General features: G+C 39.2%; 1 protein-coding gene across 1 annotated transcript in view; it reads right to left on the bottom strand.

The window, feature by feature from the left end:
- LOC144194648 (neural-cadherin) overlaps nt 1–23,159 on the bottom strand; it is a 155,707-nt gene that overhangs the window by 6,159 nt on the left and 126,389 nt on the right. The window contains exons 28-35 of the mRNA XM_077713855.1: nt 18,134–18,348; nt 11,741–11,868; nt 9,161–9,288; nt 8,962–9,085; nt 8,062–8,242; nt 6,860–7,026; nt 3,536–3,800; nt 1,687–1,870 (exon numbers count right to left, since the gene is read on the bottom strand). Coding sequence (XP_077569981.1) covers nt 1,687–1,870; nt 3,536–3,800; nt 6,860–7,026; nt 8,062–8,242; nt 8,962–9,085; nt 9,161–9,288; nt 11,741–11,868; nt 18,134–18,348 — 1,392 coding nt within the window. The remainder of the gene's footprint in view (nt 1–1,686; nt 1,871–3,535; nt 3,801–6,859; nt 7,027–8,061; nt 8,243–8,961; nt 9,086–9,160; nt 9,289–11,740; nt 11,869–18,133; nt 18,349–23,159) is intronic.

Genomic DNA, 23,159 nt, shown 5'->3' with positions numbered 1-23,159 from the left:
GTTTAGCTCCATCTGATGGTGAAGATAAAAAATTTCGATGCAAATTGAATTCAAGCTTTTTGCGCAGGTCGTTTTCCGCAACATTTTCAACATTTTTGCTAAAAATGGAGTTTGAACTTTTGACATCTCGTCTAATGGGGCGGAGTTGTTTAGCTCCATCTGGTGGTGAGGATGAAAATTGCAAAGCAAGCTGAATTCCGCAATATTTTCATCATTGTTAAAAATGAACATCCAAATACTGATGTTGGATTAAGAATGCGTCATAAAAAAATCTATATTTGTCAATAGCGGCAAAAATAAAACAAGCATCAATGAGATTTTGTCACAAATACAAATATTTTGTGTGAGCAGCCTGACTTTTTTGCCCGGGGACTGTTTTAAAAAAATAAAAAAAATTAAGGGAAAGAAAAGTCAGAATAAAAATGTGGGATTTAAATGTATTCTGCAGCTGGCGGCGTCATTAGCAGACTTTATCACTGGCACTTAACGCTTTACAGCCTCGTTATCGCGTCGCCTCAGTTTGAGAAAAAAAATAAAAAAGCACGATACGCTTAAAAAGACGCCTACGCTTTTTGGCTTTTTTTGGGGGGAGAATTTCGTCAGGCGTTCCGGGAGGGAAAGAAAAGCAAATTAAAAAAAGAAGAAGAAGGTATTTATTTTCAGAGTAAACACGGAGCTGTAAAAAGGAGAACACTGTTGACGCGTGCGTCAGATTTTATTTTTTTTTCCTTGGGAGTTCTATGCAAGCTAGAAAAAAGGAATATTTTTCAGTTTATAAAACAGTTAAGTTCCTTGGATTTGTCATTTTAAATGGTTAGATTGTATGTTTACGTGAGGGTGTGTTTTGTTATTTGCCAAACGTTTGTCTTCCTTTTTTTCCACAATTGGAAATGTTTTATTAATGGCTTGATATATAATATAAAGAGGATTTTTTTCTATTTTTAACGTCAACTCGATTTCATGTGGGCCCGACCATTTGATTTATTTTTTTTAAATAAATGGATTAAAAGAACTGAATTATAATCCCTGAATAATCTGTTTTTTTATAGATCTAAAACAATGTTTATTGTGGCATTTTTTATACATATTTTTAGATTTTACGAAATGACTTTTGAACTAAAAACCCAGAAAAAAATTGATTAAAAACATACAATTATTGATTTAAAAGGGGGAAAAAATTAGGAAGTTTAATATACATTGGACCATTTTAGATATAATATTGATACATTTTTTATAAATGGATTAAAATCCCTGAATATTCCGTTTTTTACAGATCTAATACAATGTTTTTTTAGCTTTTTTAATATATATTTTTTAGATTTTACAAAATTATTTTTTAACTAAAAACTGAAAGAATGGATTAAAAAATGACAATTATTGATTTAAAAGAGGGAAAATCAGGAAATTCAATATAAATCTATATCTATCATTCGAATTTGATCCTAAAACAGAAAGTCGCCACTCATCATTGACTTTCTCGGGCCGCACAAAATGATGCGATGGGCCACATTTGGCCCCCGGGCCGCCACTTTGACACCAGTGCTCTAAGTGTTGAATTGAAATGGCAAAAATCTAACATTTTCATTTATGTTGATAATAATCCTAAGTATGGATCTCAAATAACAACATATAAATACATGAATTGTTTCTATCTCTCTGTCCAAAAGGTAATGTATGGTGGGTTACCTGCATTCGTGCACCCGCCATAAGTCCACACAGGTAAAGGGTGGACTACACTGGTTCCTCCTGCAGGAGTCGGAAGGGCACCCCAACGTCACCCCCTGCGCGCCAATTTGCGACACGCCTTCCCTCGAGCTCTGGCCGTCCATGGGGAGCTGGCGGCCGTTCAAACGCAGGTCCCTCATGCAACCTGCGGGGGCGCACAACACAATGCTTCAAACAATGACACTGCTTAGCATATTAGCAGCTATTGTCAGCAATATGTATCGAATCATCCTCCTGTTAATGACTTTATCACTAGTAGGAATCCATTTTACTTCCCCTAATGACTTTATTAGTTGTAAAAGTCCTCTCAATTTCTACTAGGAGGGGTATAACAATAACTAAGTCATTTAGCTTAGCTCACGTGCTAACTGCTTATGCTAGGAGAGGAACCATGTTTGCTAGCCTGTTTTTATCCTTTTAAAATGGACACTGCTTAACTTATTAGCCAAGTATGTCACCAGGGAAACCAGCCAGAGCATGACTCGACAGTTTTGTGGTCGTATTAAAAAGACGGACGTTCTGGGAGCCGCTTTTTAACCCGGGACGTCTAAATCGCTAACTTTGGAATGGCGGATTCTCGTCTTGATTTGTTAGCGGCACTCGCTTGGCCGCCGTATTTGTTGTGGCATGAAAAGCGTCCGCCTTTTCGTAGCCGATGAATTTCACAGGCAGTTTCCTCTGCAGCTTTTGGCCAGACTTTGTTCGCTTTGTTTACAAACCCCCGCTCCCCCCTCGCCATTTTTATTTTTTTCCTATGGAAGTAAACGGCGAGCATACGACGAGTATAAGCCCAAACACTCTTTTATCTACGCCGACAGTTTTACTTCTCTTTTAGAAGGGTAAACACAGCTGGTAAAAAAAATAAAAATAAACGAAGGGGGACCAAAAAAAGGAGGATTTCATTTGCTAGCCACTTTTTTTCCTGTTGTCCTTCACACAATGACACTTATTAGCTTGTTAGCTGCTTCTGACAGCAATATCTATCGAGTTATCCTCCTGTTAATGATTTTATCACTAGTAGGAATATATTTGTCTTTCCAGTAATGACTTTATTAGTTGTAAAAGTCCTATCAATTTCAACTAGGACAAGTATAACAGTAACATAAAGTCATCTAGCTTAGCTCACGTGCTAACTGCTTATGCTAGGAGACAAACTATGTTTGCTAGCTTACTTTTTCCCCCAGTTATCCTTCTAAAATTGACACTTCTTAACTTATTAGCCAACTTTGACAGCAATAGACGTCTAATCATCCTTCTGTCAATGAGTTTATCACTTGTAGGCATCCATGTTTCCTTCCATGAATGTGTTTGTTGTTGTTGACGTCCATTCCATTTTAACTGGGAGGGATATTAGCTTAGCTCATGTGCTAACTGCTTATGCTAGGAGAGAAAACATGTTTGCTAGCTTACTTTTATACCAGTTATCTATCTAGCTTTGACACTGGCTATCTCATTAGCATCATTTGACAACAATAGGCGTCCAATCATCCTTCGGCCAATGAGTTTTGACAGCAATAGGCGTCCAATCATCCCCCTGTCAATGAGTTTATCACCATTTTTCCTTCCATTAATACGTTTGTTGTTGTTGTTGACGCCCATTCCATTTCAACTGGGAGGGATATTAGCTTAGCTCATGTGCTAACTGTTTATGCTAAGAGAGAAAACACATTTGCTAGCCTACATTTTTCCAGTTATCCTCCTAGCATTGACACTGGCTAGCTAATTAGCTCCATTTGACTACAATGGACGTCGGATGGACGGATAGGCATTTAGAGAAGGAAGATTGGTCGCCATTTAGAGCGTCACTCACCTTGGAAGCTTTTGTTGAGAACGGAGGGGAAGGCGTTGCCCAGCATGACCAACGTGGGATCCACCACAATCTCCCGACTGCGTCCCGGCGCGCCCGTCACTTCTCGTTGGCCGCCGCCCCCGTCCAGCTGCAGCGTCATCTCGTTGTCGTGGCGATCCAGTCGCACCTGGTGCCACTCGCCGTTGTCCAGGCGGTAATTGGGAAGGCTCAGGTTGTGGTCGCCGTCGCCCAGGTTGTAGAAGACGCTCAAAAGGCCTTGGAAAATCTGGACGGAAGAAAAAATGAGGGTCACAAAACTGGTATTTCTAAAGACTTAATCTGCTGTTAACTAGATTTGAGGTTTTTAGACCTGAAAAATTGCATTAAAACTCAAATTTCTAATATCTGATGTCTTTTTTACTGACACTATGCGCAAAATGTCTATAGACAGATTTACAGCATAGTAAATATAAACATACATATTCAGAGGTTGAGTGGCGCTATGACAAAATAAAAAAAATCAATTGCGGCTTAAAGGAATATCGCCGCATAATGATGCAAAACCCAGACGTTACCCTTAGAATCCATTACAGTTTTATGTCAAGGTTTAGTTTCAAAGTCTAAAATCGGCTTATAAATGAGACTTTGAAGCCATTAGGGCAAGGGTGTCAAAGTGGCGGCCCGGGGGCCAAATCTGGCCCGCCACATCATTTTTGTGCGGCCCAGGAATGTTAATCATAAGCGCTGACTTTCTGTTTTAGGATTAAATTAAAATGATTAACATAGATGTATATTACATTTCCTGATTTTTCCCCTTTCAAATCAATCATTGTCATTTTTAATCATTTTTTGGTGTTTTTAGGTCAAAAATCATTTTGTAAAATCTAAAAATATATTTTTTAAAAAACCTATAATAAACATTGTTTTAGATCTATAAATAAATTAATATTCAGGGCTTTAAATCCAGTTCTTTTAATCCATTTATTTAAAAAAAATCTAAATTAAAATCCCTGAATATATAATATAAAATTGATTAAAAAAATGAAAATTATTGATTTAAAAGGGGGAAATCAGGAAATATAATATACATCTATAATCTTAATTTTAATTTGATTCTAAAACAGAAAGTAGAAACAGATCTAAAACAATGATTATTTTAGCCTTTTTTAAATATATTTTAAGATTTTACAAAATTAATTTTGAACTAAAAACTGAAAAAATGGATTAAAAAATCACAATTATTGATTTAAAAGGGGAAAATCTGGAAATATAATATATATCAATAATCTTCATTTGAATTTGATCCTAAAACAGAAAGTTGCCACTCATGATTAACTTTCCCGGGCCACACAAAATCATGCGGCGGGCCAGATTTGGCCCCCGGGCCGCCACTTTGACACCTTTAGGGTTAATATAACGGCTTTGCAGTCGGTCAAGGTCTGCGGATCACGGGCCACTTTAAGTACGAACACCGTTGAAATTTGCTTTCTTTCGATTCCCACCGTCTCATCTAGTCATTTAATTTCCCTTTCAGGGGAGGGTCGGCGCTCCTTTCTTTTATCCACCCCCCCCCACCCCCCACCCCCTCGTTACGGGCTTACGGTCGCCGGGTCCCAAAGTCTCACGGCGGCTCGTTTTCAGGCTCGGCCGTGAACTAATTAATTGTATTTACAATCCGCCGGGCCCATACTTTTTAACCACCTGATTTTCCCCCCAATTAAAAGTGAAGTTGGACTCCTGCCGGCCCTCCTCCCTCCCCCCTGGTGTGCGTCGGTGCGGGTATTGGGGTGTTTGTATGCATTTGCTTCTCATCTTAGAAGGTATGCTTTATTTGAGTAAACAGTTCAGCCGTGGGGATTTGTCAAGCTAAATATCAAGCCGGCTAATAACGTGGCGTGGCGCCAACGCGGGATTTCCCAGGGAGAATTTTAAAGGCGAGGTCAGGGTTTCGCGGGTGGACAGTTTTTACAGGCGCTTTCCACGCGCGTTGCGCATTTCGGGCAAGGGATTTTAATTGAAAAATTAATGGGAATATGGTTTTAAGACAAGCGGATGAGAGGGAAAGACTGTTGTTTTGGACTTTTTTGGGGGTGGTTTGGGATGATAATAAATGGAAGAATTTTGTTATTGGAATAGTTTAAGTTTTTTTTTATTGAAAAATGAATGGAAATATGAATTAAAGACAACCAAATGACTTTTTTTTTGTTGGTTTTGGATAATAATAAATGGAAAATATTAGTTTTTGACAAACTTTAAATTATTAAGTTTTGTTATTGAGAAAATTGAATTGAAATATGAATGGAAATCTGATTTTAGTTCAACCGGTTGAGTGGAAAAGACTGTCGTTTTTGAATTTTTTTGGGTTAGTTTCAAATAAAAATAAATAGAAAAAAATTGTTATTGGAAAGGTTTAAATTACTAAATTTTGTGATTGAAAAATTTAATAGGGAAATGAATGAAAATCTGATTTAAAGAATTGAACCCAGGACACCTGAACTGCGAGGCCAACGCACCAACCACTCCCCACCGCGCCACAAATCTAAAAAGCTAACAAGATTCAACAGCAATGCTACTTCAATTAGGTGGCATATATAAAAATGGGTTTTCCACCCAGAAAGGACCCACCGGGATTGAACCCGCGACCCCAGGATGTCGAGGCCGAAAAAAATTAACACGGCGCACTGCGCCACAAATCTAAAAATCTATACAGCAATGCTACTTCTATGAGGTAGCATATATATAAAGATGCGTTTGTAAACTCCACCCAGTGAGGACCCACCTGGAATCGAACCTGCGACCCCAGAACGTCGAGCCCAAAAAAATCAACACGCCCACACCACGCCACAAATCTAAAAATCTACATAACAATGCTACTTCTATGAGGTAGCATATATACAGATGAGTTTGCAAACTACACCCAGTCAGGACCTACGTGGGAATCGAACCCATGACCCCAGAACGTCGAGCCCCAAAAAATCAACACGCCACACCGCGCCACAAATCTAAAAATCTACATAACAATGCTACTTCTATGAGGTAGCATATATAAAGATGAGTTTGCAAACTACAACCAGTCAGGACCTACGTGGGAATTGACCCATGACCCCAGGACGGCGAGGCCGAAAAATTAACACGTTATAACCGCACCAGAAATCTAAAAATCTACAAAGTAATGCTACTTCTATGAGGTAGCATATATACAGATGAGTTTGCAAACTCCATCCAGTCAGGACCAACCGGGGATTGAACCCACCACCCCGGGACGTCGAGGCATAATTTCTTTTACACGCAGTTTGAATTAAAAAACCCGATTTTAAAACAAGTTGGACATGGAGTCTTACTGACCTCCAATCTGAGGTACTCGGTCTGCTCCCTGGACCTGAGACTGAGCACGGCGCTGCTGTGCTTGCGGGTCCGAAGCAGGACTTGCACCGCCGTCCTACGGGGCGGAGGGGGTGTGGCCAGCTGGTAGCGAAGGTGGCTGTGGCCGTCGAAGGAATACTCCGGCACCTCTGCAAAAAGAAAAACCTTGTGTTACCAAAAAAGGCAGAAGAATTAAAATGATGAACATAGATGTATATTAATTTTCCTGATTTTCCCCCTTTTAAATCAATAAATCTCATTTTTTATCAACTTTTCAGTTCAAAAATCATTTTGAAAAAAATCTCAAAATATATTTTAAAAAAGCTGAAATAAACATTGTTTTAGATCTACAAAAAACTGAAAATTCAGGGATTTTAATAACAAAAAAAAAGTTAATGTAAATATTCTATCAAAATGGTCCGGCCCACATGCGAACCAACCCAAGTCCGACACCCCTGAACTAGACGCCAATGAGTAAAAAGTCTTCTTTTTAATTTCTAATCTCAAATCGTCAATTTCCCGAGCTATCGAAATGGACAAGATAATAGTTTGTAATTGGACAGTTTGTCTCTAGATGGAGCACGTTTGGCTTTGGAATCTCAAAAGCTTTTGTCAGCGTCTTTTTGTGTCATTTTGTTTGTTTCTCCCACATTTGTTTTGTCTCTTTGGAGTTATCACGCCGCTGTCGTTTCATTTGTTTTGGACGTGACACGTCGCACGTCGGCGCACGTCGTCACACGTCGTCGCACGTGGCGGCGGCGGCGGCGCCTGCCATTTGGCGAGGGTTTGTCGGGCTGCCAGTTGTTTTGTCAGCGTCTGTGCCAGCCAGCCTTTGTTTTCTTCCATCCATCACTTTGTCTTCCCTGTTGTTGATCATTGATTAGCGCGCCGCCGTGTTTTTTCTTTTTTTTGCCGCTCTGATATGAAACAACTACAAATCTGCCAAAGGATGCCGCCTCACATTTTTCATGGTAAATGGACAAAAAAGGCATATATTGTATTTTCTTTTGGGGTTCCTGATTAAATTCCTGAAAAGGTTGATGTATTACAGACATATCTCTATGTATATATGTGTATGTGTATGTGTTTGTGTTTGTGTACGTGTACGTGTATGTGTATGTGTGTGTATATGTATATGTATATGTACATGGTTTGACAAAATGGCGGCACGGTGGCGTCCTTACCTTGGTCGCACTGCTGCCCCGAGTAGCCTGGCACGCACTGGCAGCTGAAGGAGCCCCACTCGCCGTGGCAGCGCCCGCGGCGCCCGCAGGACGGGTAGCCCATGTTGACGCAGCCGCCGTCGGTGGTCTGGCAACCCGGCGAGCTGGACCGAGAATCGGCCGGGGAGCTCAGGTCGTACATCTGGGGGGGCGGGGGCGGGGGGGGGGGGGGGGGGGGGTTGGGGGGGCGGAGAAGATTAGATTAGAGGTATTTACATTAGATTAGCGGTATTTACATTAGATTAGCGGTATTTACATTATATTAGAGGTATTTAGATTAGATTATATTAGAGGTATTTACATTATATTAGATTAGAGGTATTTAGATCATATTAGATTAGAAGTATTTAGATTATATTAGATTAGAGGCATTAAGATTATATCAGATAAGAGGTATTTAGATAGGAGTAAAGGTATTAAGATTTGAGTACAGGTATTAAGATTAGATTAGATTAGTGGTAGATTAGATTAGAGGTATTAAGATTAGAGTAGAGGTGTTAAAATTAGATTAGATGTAGAGTAGAGGTATTAAAATTAGATTAGTGGTAGATTAGATTAGAGGTATTAAGATTAGAGTAGAGGTATTAAAATTAGATTAGTGGTAGATTAGATTAGAGGTATTAAGATTAGAGTAGAGGTATGAAGATTAGATTAGATGTAGATTAGAGGTATTTATATTATATTATATGATAGGTATTTAGATCATATTAGCAGTATTTAGATTAGATTAGAAGAATTTAAATGGGATTAGATCAAATCAGATTATATTAGATTAGATGTATTTGGATTAAATGTATTTAGATGAAATTAGATGAGGTATATTAGAGTAGTAATTCAGGGAATGTTGAGGAGTTGCATTACCTTGCTGTCCACGATCAGGTTTCGTATACATCCCGTAAAGTGTTTATGTTGGAGCTGCGGGTACATGTACGGGATGTCCTCGTTGACTCCGCCCAGTTGCAGCACCTGGCTCGCGTTAAGGTATCTGAGGAAGTGGCCAAACGTACAGATCAGATGACCGAGTGGGGGTGGCAGACACGGTAGAGAGACCTAGCCTTACTGGTCCGTGTCCGGCATGGTGGCGGTGACTTCGCAAGACGAGTGATCCTCGGTGGTCAGCCAGGTGCCCAGGCCCTCCGTCTCCGTGACGGCCGCCCCCGAGCAGCGATCTAAGGTGAAGCGCACCTCCTGGGGGGGGGACAAACATTACCAGTTATTCTCGCGCTTCAATGACGGCAATCCACGACCAATTCCTATGAACCCATACCATCCCAGAATTTATGCAAAATAGTTTGCTTTTCCGACAAAATTTCTCAAAGAAAAGCCATTTCGAGTTTGCATGTTCTTCCCGGGCTCGCGTGGGTTTTCTGCGGGTACTCCACTTTTCTCTTACATCCCAAAAATATGCGTGCTAGGCTAACTGTAGGCCAACTGTATGCTAACTGTATACAAATTGTATGCTAACTCTTAACTACATGCTAACTATATGCTATAGGCTAACTGTATGTAGACTGTATGCTAACTATATGCTAGCTATAGGCTAACTGTAGGCTAACGGTATGCTAACTGTAGAATAACTGTATAATAACTTGTAATCAGCTATGAGTGATTGGTCATCTGTGTCTTTTTGACACTTTTTGACGATTGCCTGGCCACAGATTCAGGCTCCAGCACCCCCTGTAACCCTTGTGAGGATTCAAAGTTTTTTCTAACTTGCTAGAACAAAACTGCAAGACAATAACGCCATAAAACCATAACGTCATAACGCCATGATGCAAACTAATGCCAAAATACAGTCATTTGTTTCAAAATAAGAGAATCAATTAACTGATGCTAAACACAATTTATTTATACATCTAATCGTGAAATTTAAAAAAATCAATAGCTTTAAGAAATTTTAAAGGCGCGGCTTATGCACAAAGCAGCTATATGCGAGTAAATACAATAAATGGAAGCTATTTTTTGGCACAAAAAAACAAATAAAGTGAGAACAATGTCCAAAAACCTGTTTCCTTCAAATTTGATTGGCCGGTGGCCCAAAATGAAACAAAGACCCCCAACAAAGACCCTCAGGCCTGCCTCCAAGACATCAAAGACCCCCCAAAAAACAGGTGGACATTCCTCGCATCTGATTGGATGATAATTAAATTCAGCTTCAAAGCCTCGCCGTGGCCATTATTTGTCGTGTTTTTTACATAGCTTTGCATCTCCATTTTGTGAAATTGTTTACGCGAAAAAACCTCGGAGGTGGCGATGAATGAAAATGTATTCATAACTCGCAGCTATAGAACCAACGACAAGGTGAAGAGTGAAGACGCCGCCGCGGCTATTCAAAGGCATTGTGTCCAAGGACGACTCGTTTCTTCCGGAAAATAATGGAAAGAACGCTTCAATTTGGTGAAGACGGGTCATTTTGACCCGGGCGCTAACGCTAGTATACAAAAAAAATGTTATTGCCATTGTAAAGGCTATTCAAGTCATCATTTAAGCGGAAATCTTACATAATCGACGACGATTCCAATGGCGCTGGCTGGTGTTTGTTCGTCGTTTTTTATCGGCGCTCTCGACCTTTGACGGGAAATCGTCGACAAATAGTTCGGCTGGCTTTGATTGCAAAGTTTTAAGCATTGTGGGAAATTGAATGGACTCTTGAAAGGCAGAGAGGAAAAACATATCAAGCTCGTCTATCAACACGACTCTTCAATACGTTCAACTTTGACATCGAGAGGAAGATAAAGAAGATTTGGAGGGAATAAATTGAGTTTTTTTGTTCTGTTTAGTTCAAGGAGGGGCAGACTCGGCTTGGTTCGCGGGCCGCGTTAACTTGATTTCATGTGGACCATTTTAGATAGAATATTTAGATTTTTTTTTTATATAAATGGATTACAAGAACGGGATTAAAAGCCCTGAATATTCAGTTTTTTATAGATTTAAAACAATGTTTATTTTAGATTTTTTTAAATATATTTTTAGATTTTACAAAATGATTTTTGAACTAAAATCTGAGAAAAAATGATTAAAAATGACAATTATTGATTTAAAAAAAGGGATTTTTTAAAATAAATGGATTAAAAGAATTGGATTAAAATTCCTGAAAATTCAGTTTTTTATAGATCTAAAACAATCTTTATTTGAGCTTTTTAAACTATATTTTTAGATTTTACAAAAAAAGTTTTTGAACTAAAAACACAGAAAAAAATTGGTTAAAACATGACAATTATGGATTTTAAAAAATGTCTTTTTTAAAATAAACGTTTTTTGTAGTTTCTTTAAATATATTTTTAGATTTTACTTAAATTATTTTAGACCTAAAACCACAGAAAAATAGATAAAAAATGACAATTATTGATTTCAAAGGGGGAAAATCAGGAAATATAAACATCTAAATCTATAATTTAAATTTGATCCTAAAACAGAAAGTCGGCACTCGTCCTTTACTTTCCCGGGCCGCACAAAATAATGTGGCGGGCCAGATTTGGCCCCCGGGCCGCCACTTAGACACACACAGATACCCTTGTTGTTCTTAGAAAAGTGAGAAAAACAACAACAAAAGCAGCATCGGATTCCGATTTACCGTATTTTCTGGCATATAAGCCGTATTTGTTGCACAAAATTTTCCGGCGTTTGTGGCGCCACCTACCTTGCCGTCGCTACGGACGTCCAAACGATGCCAACGCCTGTCGGCCACGTTGACGTGGCCCGGCAACTGGAGCACCACCGCGTCGGAGCCGTGGTCCATTTTCAGCGTGGGGGTGCCGTCAATGAGCTCTGAGGGGAGAAAAACAGGAAAATGTTAACATCCATCCACAGATATTCTTTAAAAAAAATGCATGTTCAGAAGAAAAAAAATACTCTCTGATATTTGAGGAATTATTTTTTGTTATTTTTTAGTGCAAAACCCAAGAAAGAACACAAGCAGCTCATTAGCGAACATCGGCAGTACTCAGAGTGCCCCAACAAATTACCCATGATCCTTTGCGTGCGGACCAAAAACAAGGCCCATGCCTCCCAGCATGCCTTGCAGCGCTCATTCAGAGTTCATTTTCTGGGATAATTATTGCTTCTTTTACAGTTATAGTAAAAAACATTCTGTACTTCATTTTTTGGTTTATTTTATTTTATTTTTTTAATAATTGGTAAGTTAAAATTTAATGAATGAAAGATTTAAAAATGTAAAATATTTTTTATTTATTCTAGTTTCATTGTAATACAAGTGAGTTAGAAAAAAATAAGGTTTAAAGATGATATTTTGTTTTGTTTTTCTTTATTAATATAAATTAAATAAATATTATATATATTAATAAAAAACAAGAACATAGTTTTGTTTATCTTTAAAAGAAAATAAACAATTAATTTCGCATAAAAATAGTTTGAAAATGAGCACATATACGCTTTGTTTTCATATTAAAAATGATACAAAAATATTAAGAATTTGCAAATTAAATAGGAAAATATTGATGGTGAGCACTGATTGGACGCCTAGTGCCGTCAATGGGAACCAATGAGCGAATGGCAGTTGCAAAAGTTTAGAGGAAAGCAAACATCACACGCAGCCTTTGACGGATCTTTAGTTCTCTTGCCGTCGAGCCGTTTTTCTTCTCCGCTCCGGCCGACTTACTCAAATGGGAAATTAAAAGTTAATGAAGTGGTGCAAAGACCGCCGGACAAAATGGCGCCATCTCTCGCCGCCGTACACGCCAATGGACGTCCAATCCCTTGAGAAAAATGCCGGAAATTGCACTACTACTCTTGGAGTACCCGGATAAAACCCACACAAACACGAAAAGATGATGCAATCAACCAATCACTCGTAGCTAAGAACAAGTTAGCATACAATTAGCCTAGCATAAACATTTTGGGGATGTGGGAGGAAACCAGAGTACCCGGATAAAACCTGCGCAAACCCGGACGGAACAGGCAAACTCCACACCACACAGTGAAGTGGTAATGCGGGGTGCCGGAGCCGAGAATACAATTAGTCTAGCATGCATATTTTGAATATGTTGGAAGAAATTAGAGTACCCTGATAAAACCCACACAAGTCCGGAGAGAACATGCAAACTCCACACCACACAGTGGAGTGGTCACAGGGGGTGCTGAAGCTTAGCTTACAATTAGCCTAGCATGCATATTTTGGAGTTGTGGGAGGAAAGCAGAGTACCCGTAATAAACCCACACAAGCCTGGAGAGAAGATGTAAACTCCACACCACAAAGTGGAGTGTTCACGGGGGGTGCCAGTGCCTAGCATGAATATTTTGGAAATGTGGGAGAAAATTGGAGTACCCGGATAAAATCCACGCAAGCCCAGAGAGAACATGCAAACTCCACAGAGTGAAGTGTTCACGGGGGTGCCGGAGCCTAGCATTCAATTAGCCTAGCATGAATATTTTGGAAATGTGGGAGAAAATTGGAGCACCCGAATAAAACCCACGTTGGCACGGTAACAACCTGCAAACCCAACAGAAGAAGCTCGAAACCCACCTCGATCTCAGACCTACCCCCAAAAAACCCACTTAAGCCAAAATACTAACTCCACAGCACCAAAACCCACCCGGTATCAAACCCAGAACTGCGAGGTCGATGCGGCACGGTCCCGTCAAAGGTGACCATTTGTTTTGAACGCTGTCAAGCGGCGTTGTGGAGTGGTCCATTGTGAGGAAAAGATCTAAGCGAGAAGCGGCGGCGGCGGCGTCCCGATTCCCGCACTGAGCGAGCGAGCGCTATTAACTCGGCCGCTCCACTTTTGACTCCGAGGCGCCGCTTGCTTTTTTCCCGCGCACAAAAGACACATTGGGCTTTTGTGGCGTCCCTGCCTTTCGGCGCCGGCACTCATCTTGGCGACGTTGACCCCCCCGTTGGCCCGCCGCCACGTCAAAAGACGCCGCAGTTGAATTCAACACCCCCCAAGCGCCTTTCTCTCTCTCTAAAACAACCTTGATTTTTGTAACGCTGCACAAGGAGGAGCAAAAAAAAGGTATATATAAAATGGCGGAAATACTACTCTATATTGCTCTGGTGTCAAAGTGGCGGCCCAAGGGCCAAATATGGCCCGCCGAGTCATTTTGTGCGGCCCGGCAAAGTCAATCATGAGTGCCAAATTTCTGTTTTAGGATGAAATTCAAATGATAGATATAGATGTATATTAAATTTCCTGTTTTTCCCCCTTTTAAATCAATCATTTTAATCCATTGGGATCCCTTCGGCGCCCCCTGGCACACCACGAAAATTGGACTAAACATTGGGTCACTCTCCCGCCCACTTGAAATAGAGTGGTCGCCTAATGAGCAACAAGAACGTGCATCCTGGCCAAGGGGGGGAGCCATTTTAGTTAGGCTAGGAAGGCCAGACAATCTGGAGGCGGGCCTTCGCCGACAAAAACCAGGGATCGGCGGCGCTCGCCGTGAAAATTTGATTGGGCCGTTCACCCGCGGAAATCCCATCGAGGCGCTCTTCAACATTTGCAAATTCGAGGCGTCATTTAACGAGCTCTTTACGTCGGATTTTTTCCGCATCGCAGCGCCGCTTCCGATGGCGTCGGCGTCCTCTCATCTTCGCCGTTTCATGACCAATTGATGCTCGCCACATTTGTGGGTTTGATCGTCGTTAGCCGGAACCGCCGCCGTCGGGGGGCCGCCGTCGCCGGAGAATGCGACGCCGTCACCCCCGGACCAAACGGCGGCAATTAAAATGTGCCTGGCGGTTGTGGTCGGCGGAGCGTACTGCGCTTATTATATTATTTTTGGAGTAATAAGTGGAGAAAAACAATGGCAATTCTGTGTGATGTCGGCGAGGGCTGATTCACTGATTCACTTTGGCGTCGTGTCGAATCTTCTCAAAGAGTTTAAGCAACTCCTTGGCCTGGCTCCCACGCAAGTCGCCGCTTTACTCGCGTATAGGCCGTTTTTGTCGCGCAAAAAAATGATGGCTGAATCCAGGGGAAGGCTTATATGTGCATAAATTAGACTTGACATAAACGAAACGCCATAACGCAAGGGTGTCAGACTTAACGTCAACTTGATTTCACATGGGCTGGACCAGTTTAGATAGAATATTTACATTTTTGGGGGGGATTAAAAGAACTGGATTAAAAGCCCTGTTTTTTATAGATCTAAAACAATGCAAAATTATTTTTGAACAAAAATAACAGAAAAAAATATTAATAATGACAATTATTGATTTAGAAGGGAGGAAAATCAGGAAATGTAATATTCATTGGACCATTTTAGATATAATATTCAGATTTTTTTTAATAAATAGATTAAAAGAACTGGATTAAAAGCCTGGAATATTCCATTTTTTATAGATCTAAAAATATATTTATTTTAGTTTTTTTTAAATATAAATTTTTTGATTTTACAATTTATTTTTTAACTAAAACACAGGGAAAAAATGGATGGAAAATTTTTGGTATAGGTTTCTAACCCGAATAAAACTCCAATGCCATGAAAAACCCCAAATATAAGCCGCACCTGAATATAAGACCAAAACAGACCGCAAAAATAGCAGTTTCTAACTCGAATAAAACTCCAAAGCCATGTAAAACCCCGAATACAAGCCGCTCCTGAATCTAAGACGAAAACAGAGTGCAAAAGTAGCGTTTTCTAACACGAATAAAACTCAAAATCCATGTAAAACCCAGAATATTAGCCGCTCCTGAATATAAGAACAAAACAGAGTGCAAAAGTAGCGTTTTTTACCCTGAATAAACCTCCAGACCATGTAAAAAAAACCAAATATGAGCCGCACCTGAATATAAGACCAAAACAGACCGCAAAAATAGCAGTTTCTAACCCGAATAAAACTCCAAAGCCATGCAAAACCCTGAATATAAGACAAAAAAGAGGGCAAAAGTAGCGGTTTCCAACCCGAATAAAACTCCAAAGCCATGTAAAACCCCGAATATAAACCATGCCTGATTATAAGACGAAAACAGACCGCAAAAATAGCATTTTCTAAACCCGAATAAAACTAAAAATCCATGTAAAACACTGAATATTATCCACGCATGAACATAAGACCAAAACAGTGCAAAAATAGTGTTTTTTTAAACCCGAATAAAACTAAAAATCCACATAAAACCCCAAATATAAGCCGCACCTGAGTATAAGACGAAAACAAGTAGAAAAGTAGCGGTTTATAAATCGAAAACAAAGGTCATTCATCAAGCTCAACGGAGCCCGGCGGACGGAAAAGCCCGGAAAAAAGCCACGCGCACCTTCTATCTGAAGCAGGTGAACCTCGGAAAGTGCTAATTAGAGTTCTAAATAGCTAGCACGCGCCGCTAACGAGAAGGCGGACCGACGCCGCCCTGCCGCCGCCGAGCAAGCGTTAACAGAAAACACACCCGCACGAACGCCGTTTGTTTTAAGACGGCATGCATGCGGGTAAAAAAAAATAAAAGCGGTAAAATGAGTGTCGGCTTAGAGCGGATGAAAAATCCTAATCCCCCCCGATTGGTGGGGAGGGAGCAAATGGGAATTAAAATCGGGAAGAAGAAAAAAAAAAAATGAATTTGACATCAAAGAACAAGCTTTCATTTTTGCGGCTTGGACACAAAAAAAAATTAAAAAAAAAAGAGAAAAGGAACGTTTTATGCAATAAAAGTCAAACTTTACATGGCTATTTTTTGACTGCAAATTAGGTCAAGTTTTATTATTTTATTAGGAGGCATGATTTATTATTGAAAGCTTTTCGGCTTTTTAAATAAAAAAACTTTTTGGGGGGGGATTTAATATTGGATGGGATTATTGTTTATGCTTGTTTTTATTTATGTTGTACTTCATCTTTTTTGCATTTTAAATTAGAAATGTAAGTAGACCGTTATTTTTATGGTGTCAAATATTGAACAGAATATACATAATAGATAATAATAGATATTTTACTTGATTTTATTTGTTCTATTTATATTAATTTTCATTTAAAATGCTATTGTATGAATCCATATTCTGTTATTCTACTATTAAAGCCTTCATGTTTGTGTTATTTGAATTGAAATAGTTGTTTTTTGATATTTCATCTTTTATTAATAAAATCTATTCATAATTGAATAAAAATGGGCTTTTTCATAATATATAATAATAATAATCAGATTTTGCCTGTCCTATTTCTCTTTTTTACACTAAAATAAATTCAATTTTCAATAGATTTAGCTAAAAATACTTAATTTGATTATATAGTTATTATATTAATTAATATTCTAATATTTTGTATCACTCAATATTACCCTGAATATAAGACGATATTTTTTTTCATTGAAATGAGACTGAAAAAGTCATTCATTTACAAATATGATTGTAGTTGACATATTTAAATGTTTTTTAGATAGTAAGATACGTTTTTGCGTGATTTAAATGAGGGAAAATAACATACTTTTTTCCCCAATATATTGTTTTAACAATTTGTTTTAAATGTACTGTTATTATTTTCTGTATAAAAATTGAGTTTGGTGTTCAAATTCTCTTTTAAAATCAGGGTCGTCTTATATTCGGGTCGTTATGGTACCACATATTATTGAATCTTTCGGGTTTGTGTAAATATATATTTTTGTTATAAGTGGATGAAAATAAATGGATTAAAATCCCTGAATATTCAGTTTTTTATAGATTTAAAACAATATTTATTTTAGCTTTTTTTTTTTTTACATTTTTTAGATTTTCAAAATGATTTTTGAACTTAAAAACACTGAAAAAATTGATTAAAAATTGACAATTATTGATATAAAAGGGGGGAAAATCAGGAATTATAATATACATCTACACTTTTCATTTAAATTTTATCCTAAAACAGAAAGTCGGCACTTATTGATTTTCCCGGGCCGCCCAAAATGAGGCGGCGGGCCACCTTTAGCCCCCGGGCCGCCACTTTGACACCTGTGCGGTAATGCATATTATTGAATCTTTTGGGTTTGTGTAAATATACGACGTGTCACAGTAACGTAAAGCCTCGTGATGTCAGTGCTTTAGAAGCATGGCAAGCTAGGCTAAAGCTAAGGCTGAAGCTAAAGCTAACGAGAAGAAAGAATGCAAGTCCTACCGATAGCCATAAAGTCCTGGTGGTCCCAGGCCTGCAGTTGCGCCAAGGGGCCGCTGTAGAGCAACAAACCGCCGGGCGCCTCGGTGATGAACTCCAACGAGATGTGGCTCTGGAAGCACGGCGCGGCGGGGGGGAACCAGGCGTAGCCGTCGCCACGGAAACTGTGCTTGTTTTGTTGGCATTCGGGACCTTCCAACTGGGCTGGGCACTGACACCTGCAACAAAAACACACAAAAAATAAACTTTAGTCCGGCCCATGTTGACTTACACATTTAAATCATTTTGTCCAATTTTACAAAATTCACTTCCTGATGATTTTACATCATTTCCTGTTTATTTAAGGTAATTAAAGTCCACCTATTGTTGATTTTGAGGTATTTCTTTACGTGGCTGAGATAAGACGGCGACCATTTTGTTGTGGATGGATGTCCACTGACCTTAATTGTGTTCACTTTTGTGAACCTATGGCTCTCGAGCCACATGTGGCTCTTTTAATAGGTGCAAATAGCTAACTTGTGAGCTCAAATATGGAAATTTCCCAGCCAAAACTATCTCTAGCACCCCTTTAATCATCATTTTTTAAGTTAAACCTTTCTCCATGCATATTCTCATTGATTAGCATTAGCCTTACAATGCTACCCATAGAATTCACATACTTTTTCTCCTTTAAAAAAGGCAAAACGACCCAAAAAAAGACAGACATTTTCCCCTATTTCCCACTTTTAGACTCTGAATACGGCTCTCAAGGAATAACATATGAACCTATGGCTCTCGAGCCACATGTGGCTCTCTTAATTGGTGCAAATAGCTAACTTGTGAGCTAATATATGGAAAAAACTATCTCTAGCACCCCTTTAATCATATTTTTTTCAAATTAAACCTATGGACTCGCATACTGTTCTTGATTAGCATTAGCCTTACAATGTTATCCATAGAATTCCGTGACTTTTTCGCCTTTAAAAAAGGCAAAACGACTGAAAAAAGACAGACATTTTTCCCTATTTGGCACTTTTAAACTCTGAATAAGACTCTCAAGGAAGAGCATATGAAAATATGAAATGATTTCCCGTCCAAAAAGGTTCCCGACGCCACTTGGAGTTTGACATTTCCATCTTTTTTGGGGCGCCAATTGTTTGATACGTGACTTTTTTTTGTTTTTTTTTGTTCCCAAAGCGTAACTTTTCCGTCCAATTTTCTACAGCCGGCACCGACACGTCTCGTTTCCGACTCGACTCGACGGCGCCGACTCTCCTTTCTTTCTTCTCGTCGGCTTCCCGCGTTGTGAGCGGCGTGGCGTCTACCTTTTGACTACGCGCAAACGTCTTTTCCGAGAGACGTCACGTCACGGCTGTCTGTCAGAATTTCCGCCGCGTTCACCTCGGCGGCGCAAAAATTTGACGTTGATGTTTTATTACAGAGAGAGAAATAGCTGCAATTCTTCTCCCCCGTTTTTTTCGCTCTCGGGTTATTTTTCTCGATTTAGGCAGGAATGTGTTCTTCATTCAGCTTCATTAAAAGACAAAATGGGCTTTGAAAATAACAATAAAATCCAGCAGGTACCCTTAATGCAAAAAATGGAAACGTTTTTCTATGTCACAGGTGTCAAAGTGGTGGCCCGGGGGCCAAATCTGGTCCGCCGCATCATTTTGTGCGGCCCAAAAAGTAAATGATGAGTGCCGACTTTCTGTTTTAGGATCAAATTCAAATGAAGAGTATAGATGTGTATTATATTTCCTGATTTCCCCTTTCATGAATCAATATTATTAATTTTTTATCCATTTTTAATATTCAGGGCTTTTAATCCAGTTCTTTTGATCCATTTTTTAAAAATCTATATCTAAAATGGTCCGATGTATACATTTCCTGATTTTCCCCCTTTTAAATTAATAATTGTCATTTTTTAATCATTTTTAGTTCAAAAATCATTTTATAAAATCTATAAAAAATCTATAAAAAAACTAAAATAAAGATTGTTTTAGACCTATAAAAACAGAATATGCAGGGATTTAATCAATTTATTTATAATAAATAAATATTATATCTAAAATGGTGTGATGTATATAAAATTTCCTGATTTTCCCCTTTTAAATCAATAATGGTCATTTTTTTAATCCATTTTTCTGCGTTTTTAGTTCAAAAATCATTTTTAAAATCTAAAAATATATTTTAAAAAAGCTCAAATACACATTATTTTAGATCTATAAAAAACTGAAGGAGGATCCCGTTTTTTTAATCCATTTATAAAAAAAAAAAATCAAAATCTCCTATCTAAAATGGTCCAAATAAAATGGAGTTGACGCTAACCAACCCCAGTCTGACACCCAATGAATCCATAAAGCCATTCTTACAGTACAAAAACCCTGAAAACCAATCTCTTTAAAATGGCGTGCTGTCGCTGTCCGTCAAAACCAAATAAATAAACAAACACATTTAAAACCCAGCGAGGGATTTAGCAACAATACAAGAAACAGATGAGAAGCATTAAATCAGTGGCCTTGTACCACCACGGGTGACATTCCGTGTTTGGGTGTGCGTGCCTGTGTGTGTGTGTGTGTGTGTGTGTGTGTGTGTGTGTGTGTGTGTGTGCGTGCGTGTAATCCCTGGATTATCATGGGGGGTGCTCTGATGTGGATTTCACGCACCAGGAAGGCCATCATCCCGCCATCTTCCCGCCCTCCTTTCTCCAGCTGCTTCTAATTAAAGCAAGCTGTGCGCTCATATTAACTTTTACAAGCACATGCTTCACGACTCTGCGTGTCTGGATTAAAATCTACTCTGTGTGGCAAACACACACAAAAACACACAAGGCGCGCTTCTCCTTTAAAACAGACGTTTTTTGTTGTTTTTTTTTTTACTTGGATTTTTCGTGACAAGTGGCTAGTATGGCGGACTCGCAGTTCTAGGGTCGAGGGTTCGAACCCAAGTCCGGACGTTCCTGTATAAATATGCATGTTTTCCCCCTTGGGCTCGTGTGGGTTTTCTGTGGGTACTCCCCTTTACTTCCTAGTGACAAAAATGATCTTTTCTCCGGATAAAAATAAGCAGCATGGGGTAAAGTGGTTTGTATGATTGACTCGCAGTTCTGGGGCCAGGGGTTAGAGCCCAGGTGGGTCCTCGTTATGTGGAGTTGGCTTGTTGTCTCTTGGTTTTGGGCGTTTTTTTGGCCAGACAATAACACAGGCAGGACGGTTGTGGAGTGGTTTGTATGACGGGCTCGCAGTTCTGGGGTCGAGGGTTCGAGGCCAGGTAGGTCCTCACTGTGTGGAGCTGGAACCCACGTCAAACCAACCACTTTCAAACCGTGCCACCTGTGCTATTATCCGGAGAAAACCGCCACACATCCAGAGACAAGCCAACTCCACACAGTGATGACCCAACTGGACTTGAACCCTCGACCCCAGAACTGCGAGCCCGTAATCCCAAACACTCTCCACCATGCCACCTGTTATTGTCCAGAAAAAAAAAATCCCCTCAAATCCAGACACAACAAGCCAACTCCGCACAGTGAGGGCCCACCTGGGGGGTCGAACCCCCGACCTCAGCACTGCGAGCCCGTCATAAAAACCACTCACACACCGTGCTTTCTGTGTTATTACTTCAAGACGCAAATTCAAAACGAGAGACCATCATTTGAAACGGTGCGCCGCTTGGTTCCGTTGCTAGGCAACCGCCCCTTTGGAAATGGGAAAAAAAGCACTTTTGTTGCACGCTAATTGCAGCAAATGTAGTGAAATTCCCATAAGATCTTTTTACATGCGATTTAGCCGCTCAATGAGGCAAACTTGTTCTCTGTCCCTCTTCTATTTTTTTGCAAATATGGATGAGGTTTAATTAAAGGCAAACGTAATTACGCGCAGAAGCCGTGCACAGCTGGAATGTTCCACTGACGCAGGTTTTTACTTTATTTTATTTATTTTTTTCTTGTTGTTAAGAGGGTCCAAATTTATGGCGGCAGGAGATACTTTTGGAAAAATCCAAAACTGCAGGGGACAACTGGAAATCACCGTATTTGCGCTGCACCATTTTAAAATACAAATTTTAGTTTTTTTTTAATATAAATTAGAATTATAAAAACTGGATTAAAAGCCTTGAATATTCTGTTTTTTATAGATAAAAACAATGTTTATTTGAGCTTTTTTATATTTTTATATTTTGCAATATATTTTTTGAACTAAAAACACAGAAAAAATAGATTAAAAAATTTAAAAAAAATTAGATTTTTTTTAAAATAAATGGATTTAAAGAACTGGATTAAAAGCCCTGAATATTCCGTTTTTTATAGATCTAAAACAATGTTTATTTGAGCTTTTTTTTTAAATATATTTTTAGATTTTTAAAATGATTTTTGAACTAAAAACAGAAAAAAATGGATTAAAAAAATGAAATTATTTATTTAAAAAGGGTAAAATTGGGAAATATAATATACATCTCTACTCTTCTTTTAAATTTAATCTTAAAACAAAGTCGGCGCTCATCATTGACTTTCGCGGGCCGCACAAAATGATACGGTGGGCCAGATTTGGCCCCCGGGCCGCCACTTTGACACATGCAAACCAGCAATCAATCAATATATCTTAAAAATACCACAATTATTTTTAAGACCTACCCTTCAAACTAACATATCTGTACCCCCTATTAAAATCACGAATATTGAGTTAAAAATTATGAATTAGTGGGCGGCTTATACGAGGGAAATTGTCAAATTCAACCATTTTAAGGCAATTTTAAGGGTACGGCTTATACGTGGAGGCTGTTACTATGCGAGAAAATACAGCATATTAAACATAAAGACCGGGTTGGAGTCTTTTTTTGGGAAGTACTTTTGCTAAGTAGACAAGAAGCTATGTTTTGCGTGTTTGCGTGGTGCGCTAGCTAGCACGCCGCCTCCCCCACGTGGCTAACGGAGTGTGTGAAGGCCTCTTTGAAACCAATTAAAGCGGACGGAGGCGGGATGCCGGCCGACTCTCCTTCTACTTTGGCTATTCTCGGGTGCCGTGATGAAATAAAGCCTCGTACATTGTTGACG

This window comes from Stigmatopora nigra, chromosome 3 (genome assembly GCF_051989575.1).
Source record: "Stigmatopora nigra isolate UIUO_SnigA chromosome 3, RoL_Snig_1.1, whole genome shotgun sequence".
NCBI lineage: Eukaryota > Metazoa > Chordata > Actinopteri > Syngnathiformes > Syngnathidae > Stigmatopora > Stigmatopora nigra.
Note: the sequence above shows the minus strand (reverse complement) of the source record. Positions and strands in the feature narration are given on the sequence as shown.